General features: G+C 64.7%; 1 protein-coding gene across 1 annotated transcript; it reads left to right on the top strand.

Moving 5' to 3' along the window:
• Nucleotides 1–5,454: 5,454 nt before the first annotated feature.
• On the top strand, nucleotides 5,455–6,839 carry LOC116828737 (G-protein coupled receptor 22-like). The gene has a single exon (XM_032787155.2). It carries the CDS (start codon nucleotides 5,478–5,480, stop codon nucleotides 6,738–6,740), a length of 1,263 nt encoding a protein of 420 aa, XP_032643046.1. The 5' UTR covers nucleotides 5,455–5,477; the 3' UTR covers nucleotides 6,741–6,839.
• Nucleotides 6,840–7,339: the final 500 nt, after the last annotated feature.

Below are 7,339 nucleotides of genomic sequence, written 5' to 3'. Positions count from 1 at the left end.
CCTGTGCTGGGTTCTAGATGGAAGCTGCATTCAGCTCCCATATGTGGCTGCAGCTGGTGGCTGCGCTGGGGGGGCTTGGAGGAGGGGGCCATGGCAGTCACCCCGGAGGCTGGCAGCGGCGCGTCAGGCAGTGGCCAAGTTGCTGGCATGGGACCCTGGTCTGGTGACATGCCAAGCATGCTGGGCAGCTGCTTCACCGAGCCCCAGGCCAGCAGGGCCAGTGCGATCCCTGCTCTGAGCCTGGCCCCTGCTAGCATCACCCGCTCCCCGAACCATGGCCTGGCCTGGAGACCTCACCCAGGCTCTGGAAACTGGCCCAGGGTTAATTCCCCTCCCTGGCCAAACTCCCTCGTTCCCTGGCTGGCTGCAGTGCTGCCCCTCACGTGATTTCCCACCGCCCCACTCGGGGGCAGCTGCAAACTCTGCCCGTGGCCATGTGATGTTTTCTTCCAGGCCATCGGTACAAATGGAAAATAGCGAAGGCCCAAAACCCGCCCCCGTAGGACCCACTGGGAACAGCCCCACCCAATGGCAACTCCCCAGGGCCAAGTCCATGCTGAGACCTAGCACTGAGCCAGAGTGTAACCCGTGTCATGTAGGCCACGCTCATTGTATGCTGGTCCCATCTAGTGAACAAAACGCCCTGCAGCACCCAGGCCGCGGCTCGGCCAAAAGCAAATTGTACTGTCACCACCGTTCCCTGCACCGTTCCCGCCTGTCAGCTCCACTCAGTCTGATGCCATCCATAACCCATGTCGATCTGCATTAAATCACCCTCCTTTAATTCTTTATTAATTGAGTTCTGTATCAGCTGCTCCATTACCTTGCCTGGGATTAACATCAAGCTGAGAAGCCTGTAATTACCCTGGTCATCCCATTTACCCTTTCAAACAACTGGCAGCACGTAAGCTTTCTGCCACTCAAACTTCCCCCGTGCTCACTGGAAATCAGCACTAACAGCTCAGCAGCTCCTCAGCCAGCTCCTGTCAAACCCTTACATCCAAGTTCTCTGAACCAGCTGATTTCAAAATGTCCGACTTTAGTGGCTCCTCTTGACCATCCTCCAGAGATGCTAGTGGAGTGGAAAGAGCGTTATCACCAGTACTGCTGCCAGGAGCCTTTTAGTCCTAACAAACTCTTGTATTGTCCTTAACTCTGCTGGCTGTAGACTTCTCTGCATGTCCCTTGGCTTCCCTTATCTATTTTCAACAAGTCCCAGCTTCTGACTGGTATTCGTTGCTGCCCCATTCCCTCTCTTCCCTTGCTTAGATATGATTCTTTTATTTTGACAAATGCCTTGAGTTCCTGTCCAGGCTGGGTTGGTTTGGTAACCACCACAGCCGCCTTCCCCAGTTGTGGGATTGTGGCTCTGGGGGGTTCCCGTTTCTCTGGTACATTCTTCTCAGTTCAGTTGGCTCGTAACGATTTCCAGCTTTGTAGAATTGGCCCTATTAAAGCACCAAGTGTGACTCCATGTTACTGGGCTGGACTTTGTTCTGCTCCACATTCGAGATGGGATCAAGCCCTGAGCACCTGTCCCGAAGCTCTGCCATGGTCCCTCTGCCTCTGTCAGGACAGGGTCTAGCGCGGCCCCCCCATGTCAGCTGCACGCTCTGAGTCACAGATTTGTCACTTGAATGGTTAGCAAGACCCAGGAGGTTTCAGCCTGGCAGCGGGACACCCAGAGCACGCCAGTGAGCACCCAGCTTTGTCCTGCACCAAGGTGGGTGGAGGGAGCAGGGCAGCCTGTTCCTGGGTGATTCTGCTGGTGCTTGATCTGCTCGGCCAGGGGGTCTGGAAGCCCCTTTGAAAATACTCCAGGCTGTGATGACCCCCCCACCCCACACCCGTACTTCTGCACTGGTGCTGGCAGAGCTGGGCACCCGGTGGCTGCTGCCATTCTCATACCCCCTCCCCACGCCAGCCTTGGACCCCAGTGTGAGAAACCCTCTGCTGGGCCACGGGGCCACAAGCCCCCAGAGTTCTCGGTGAGTCAGGCCCAGCGGTGGCGTTTGGCACAGGGTGTCGTGCCCCCCTTTGCCCCTTGGTCCTTCCTGAACAGGTTACAGCCACCGATTGTAACGTCCCGGCCACACGGCGCCCGCGCCTGGGCTCAGTGCTCCCGAGCGGCTCCATGCTGGGCTCCCAAAGGCGCAATCCCAGCTCCCGTCTGTTCTCCGGGCTCCTGCAGCTCAGGCCTTTGCTCGCGCCAGGGCCTTTCGCTCCCTGACATCCTCAGCTCTTCCCGCTTGGTACCCTGCCCTCCTGACGGCTACAGCCAGCATCTCCCTGAGGAGACACGGCCGCCTCCTCCGGAGCGGGGGTCCCCTCACTCCCAACCCGCAGCCCCCTGTTACCCTTTCCCCCAGCTCTGCCAGTGCCCCTCACTCTGACCCGCAGCCCCCTGCTACCCCTTCCCCCAGCTCTGCCAGTGCCCCTCATCCAACTGTGCAGCCCCTGCTACCCTTCCCCCAGCTCTGCAGTGCCCCTCACTCCACGCGCAGCCCTGCTACCCCTTCCCCCAGCTGTCGGTGCCCTCACTCCCGACCCGCAGCCATCTGCTACCCCTTCCCCAGCTCTCTGGTCCCTCCTGACCCACAGCCTGCTACCCCTTCCCTGCTCTGCCAGTGCCCTCACTCGACCCGCAGCCCCTGCTACCCTTCCCCCAGCTCTGCGTGCCCCTCACTCCTCCCTGACTCTGCCGTGCCCTCACTCAGACCTGCAGCCCCTGCTACCCCTTCCCCAACTGTGCCAGTGCCCTCACTCCCGACCCACAGCCCCCTATTACCCTTCCCCAGCTCTGCCATGCCCCTCACTCCTGACCCGCAGCCCCCTGCTACTCTTCCCCAGCTCTGCTAGTGCCCTCACTCCCGACGCAGCCCCCTGCTACCCCTCCCCACTCTGCCAGTGCCCTCACTCCGACCCGCAGCCCCTGCTACTCCTTCCCCTGCTTCTGCCAGTGCCCCTCACTCCGCACCCGCAGCCCCTGCTACCCCTCCCCCACCTCTGCCAGTGCCCTCACGCCCGACTCGCAGCCCCTGCTACCCCTTCCCCCTGCTCTGCCAGTGCCCTCACTATCCAGACCGCAGCCCCCTGTACTCCTCCCACCTCGCCGTGCCCCACTCGACCCGCAGCCCCCTGCTACCCTTCCTCCAGCTCTGCCAGTGCCCCTCACTCCCGACTCGCAGCCCCCTGCTACCCCTTCCCCAGCTCTGCAGTGCCCCTCACTCTGGACCGCAGCCCCTTGCCTACTCCCCCTGCCTCTGCCAGTGCCCTCACTCCAGACCCCGCAGCCCCTGCTACTCCCCTCCCACCTCTGCCAGTGTCCCCTCACTCCCGACCCGCAGCCCCCTGCTACCCATTCCCGCTCTGCCAGTGCCCTCACTCCAGACCCGCAGCCCCCTGCTACCCCTCCCCACCTCTCCAGTGCCCCTCATCCGACCCGCAGCCCCCTGCTACTCCTTCTCTCCAGCTCTGCCAGTGCCCCCTCACTCCGCTCGCAGCCCCTGCTACACCCTCTCCCAGCTCTTCCAGTGCCCTCACTCTGGACCCGCAGCCCCTGCTACCCTCCCCAGTCTTGCCAGTGCCCCCTCACTTCCGGCCCTGCAGCCCCTGCTATTCCAGCGCTGAGACCTTATCAAGATTTTCCTTGAACTTCGGTATAGTCAGCGAGGCAGTAGATTAAATTCCTTCCCTGCGAGGACACGGCCCATCCCACCTCCTTCCTTCTCCCTGAGGAGCGGATGCTGCTTGTGGGCTGGGTCTGCCAGGTCCTACCCGTGCGCCCCAGTCTGAGGGAGCCCTGGCAGTGGCAGCATTTCCCCCTCCTGGGCATCTGCAGAGGGAGCAGGTCTCCCGGCTCACCCCGTGGGCTTCGTTCTTGCCTCTTATCTCCTGGAAACGCCAGTGAGAGTCCAACCTGGAGTCGAGAGCTGCCCCCTTTACCTCCTGTGTTCCCAACACCCCATGCCCTAGCATCCCACACACCCTTTGTGCCCTGGCACCCCTGTGTCCCCAGCACTGCTTGTGCCCTGGCACCCTCAGCACCAGTACCCCCAGCACCCTGTGCAGGCCACTGGGCACAGCTGCAGCAGTAAAGCAATGACCCTTGGGCTTGGATGCTGGGGTCCAGCTGGCCGTGTGCTGCGCCGCTCTGCAGTACCAGCAGCACTGTTGCTGCTCCTCCGCCCACCCAGCAACCTGCCAAGGTCCCAGAGCAGCTGCTCTCACTGGAACCAGCCTGGCAAAGGGTCAGGGGCTGGTCCAGCTGTTGGAGCTGCAGGGAAGATGGCAGCCCAGGAGTACTGGCACGGAGCCCACCTGGCCCTGGAAGAGGCACAGCTGGGTGCGGGCGGCCACCGTAAGGCAGGGCTCTGATGCAGGTAGCTGCTGCTTCAGTTACTGATGGAGCCAGGTTCCCCCACCCAAAGTCCAGCTGAGGGAACTCCTTTCCGGGTATGGCGCAGGCCCCTGCGGTGGTGCTGCGGTGCCAGAGCTGAGGGGTCAGCATGCCGGTGCCTGCGCTAAGCAATGGTTGCTGGGTAGCTGTGCCATGGTCTGTAGGTGGGAAGTGCGCCCCGGGACATCCATCTCCCAGCACAAAACCAGGGCCCAGATGTTGTGCTGACACGGCCCATGAGCTGGGCTGGCAGAGGCTGCAGGTCAGGACGTGAGGGCACCAGCAGAGCTGCGGGGGCAGAGCTGGCTAGCAGGGGCTGCAGGTCGGGAGTGAGGGCACCGGCAGAGCTAGGTGGGCGGGCTGGGCTAGCAGGGGCTGCAGGTCGGGGAGTGAGGGCACCGGCAGAGCTGGGGGGCATGCTGGGATTGGCGGGCTGCAGCGTCGGGAGTGAGGGGCACCGGGCAAGCTAGGGGGGCATGGCTGGGATGGCAGGGGCTGCAGGTCGCGAGTGAGCGGCGCACCAGCAGAGCTGGGGGCAGGGGCTGCGGGTCAGGAGTGAGGGGCACCAGCAGAGCTGGGGGGGGCATGTTGGGATGGCAGGGGCTCTGGGTCGGGAGTAAGGGGCACTGGCAGAGCTGGCGGGCAGGGCTGGGATGGCAGGGGCTCTGGGTCGGGAGTGAGGGGCACTGGCAGAGAGGCATCTGCAGCCCTGCTTGTTCTTGGGGTTACTGTGGTGGCTGCATTCCAAGCTGGAGGGGGACCTGGCAGTGGGAGCCGTGGGGCCCAGAGGGAATGGTGGAGCCTGGCTGAGCAGCTCAGCCCGCCCCCAAGGAGATTTCCCTGCTGCTGTGGGGCAGGGAGCCCCATCCCCATGAGCTCAGGCCAGAGAGAGTGGGGCGATGGAGGGTTTGGGATGGGGGGGGCAGGTCCAGGAGCTGGGTTGGGTGTGGCTGGCGTGTCAGGTGCTGTCTGCCTGCCACAGCTCCTGGGGTAGCTGACGCCCTGTGTCCTTTGCTCTGCAGGGGTGCGTGGCCCCCCCAGTGCGGGAGCAGCCCATGAGCCCAGGCTGCAGTCCGACATGGCGAGCGCCATCTGCGACACCCACCTGGAGAGCACGGACGGGGCCAGCGCTGACGCCGGCTGGTCCCTGCCCTACGCACTGGGCTTCCAGGTGTCGCTCACCAGCTTCCTGCTGCTGGAGATCCTGCTGGGCTGCAGCAGCAACCTGATGGTGCTGGCCCTGTATTGCTCGCAACCCGGCCTGGTGGACTCGGTCAGCACCATGGTGACCATGAACCTGCACGTGCTGGACACACTGATGTGCCTGGTGTGCGTGCCCCTGACCATCGCTGTGCTGCTGCTGGCACCAGAGCACAATGGGCCCCTGCTCGGCTGCTTCCACGAGGCCTGTGTCACCTTCGGCAGCTTGGCCACTGCCGCCAACCTGCTGGTTGTCAGCCTGGACCGGTACGACATCTCAGTGCGGCCAGGGCGTCGGATGCTGACGCCCAGCCGCACCGCCCTGCTGCTGGCTGCCGTCTGGCTGCTCTCGCTGCTTGGCTTCTTCCTGCCCTTCCTGGAGCTGGAGATCCTGTGGGGCCCCCGCCCAGCGCTCTGCCTCCACATCCCTGCACCCCAGGCCGAGCTGGCCACGTGCTACCACCTGCTGCTGCAGATCCCGGCCTTCACCACCGCTGGGGCCGTCATGCTGCTGACCTATGCCCGGGTCCTGCGGGCCCTTGACATTCGCCTGGGCGGGCGCCGCTTCCGCAGCCAGCGTCGCCAGAGCAAGCGCCGCAAGCGCCGGAAAGCAGCGGAGCCAGGTGCCAGCATGAGAGAGGCCCAAAGACCAGTGCAGGTGCCATCAGCGCTGCCCCCCCAGCCCATGCGGGTGCAGGTCTCAGTCTCGGTGATCGTGGCACTCCGGCGGGCCATCAGGCAGCACCGCGACCGCCGGGAGCGCCAGAAACGGGTCTTCAGGATGTCGCTTGTCATTGTCTCCACCTTCCTGGTGTGCTGGGCGCCCATCTCCATCGCCAACCTGCTGGTCCTGTGCCTGGGGCCCAGCCGACTGCTGCTCCAGCTGCGCCTCTGCTTCCTGGCCCTGGCGTACGGCACCACCGTCTTCCACCCGCTGCTCTATGCCTTCGCCCGCCAGAAGCTGCACGCCGCGCTCCGCAGCAAGCTGAAGAAGCGGGTGGTGTCGGCGCTGCAGGTGGACCCTGCGCCTGGGGGCACCGTCATCCACAACTCCTGGATGGAGTCCCACAAGGGCCGCCAGGCCCAGCCCGCGGGCACCACGGGGGCACACCACTGCCTCACCCAGGGGCTGAGGGAGTGAGTGAGTGGCACACGCCGGGGCCTGGCTGAGCGCAGCCGGCAAGACCCAGACTGCACCATGGTCACTCGCCCGGGCCGGGCCAGGCAGCTCCGCTCAGGGGCTCCGGGGAGAAGCTGGGCCCCATCACGCCCGCCATGGCCGACCAGAGGCTGGAGGTGGGAGTGGGTCCTGCCTGCCTCCCAGCAGCAGCCACATCCCTCCAGGGGACGCCGTGAGCTGGCCTGAGCCTGGGACGTCCGCGCTGGCCCAGGCTGGACCCTGGCTGGGGGCTGGGCCTCCTGGAACTGCCAAGGGCCCTGTGTGCCCCCCACATCGGGAACGGCTCCTCCAGCCCCCCACCACCGGGCCCCGGGCCTGCCGCGCCCCAAGCTGGCTCCACGCTGGGCAAGGGGAAGGGCCCGGCTGGTGCTGACTGAGGGGCCAAAGGAGAAGCGGGTGGGAGAACCTGGGGCCCCATGGTCCCTCCCAGGGCAGGGCCTTCCCCACTCCAGTGTCTGGGGCTGGCTGAGCCGGCCCATAACAGTATTCCCGCCCTCATCATCGGGGGGGGGGATGAGGGGGCTGTCGGTGGGGGCAGCTCTGTGTATCGGGGGGGGGTG

This window comes from Chelonoidis abingdonii, chromosome 17 (genome assembly GCF_003597395.2).
Source record: "Chelonoidis abingdonii isolate Lonesome George chromosome 17, CheloAbing_2.0, whole genome shotgun sequence".
Classification (NCBI taxonomy): Eukaryota; Metazoa; Chordata; order Testudines; family Testudinidae; genus Chelonoidis; species Chelonoidis abingdonii.
The sequence above is the reverse complement of the archived record's forward strand: the minus strand, read 5'-3'. Positions and strand labels throughout refer to the sequence as shown.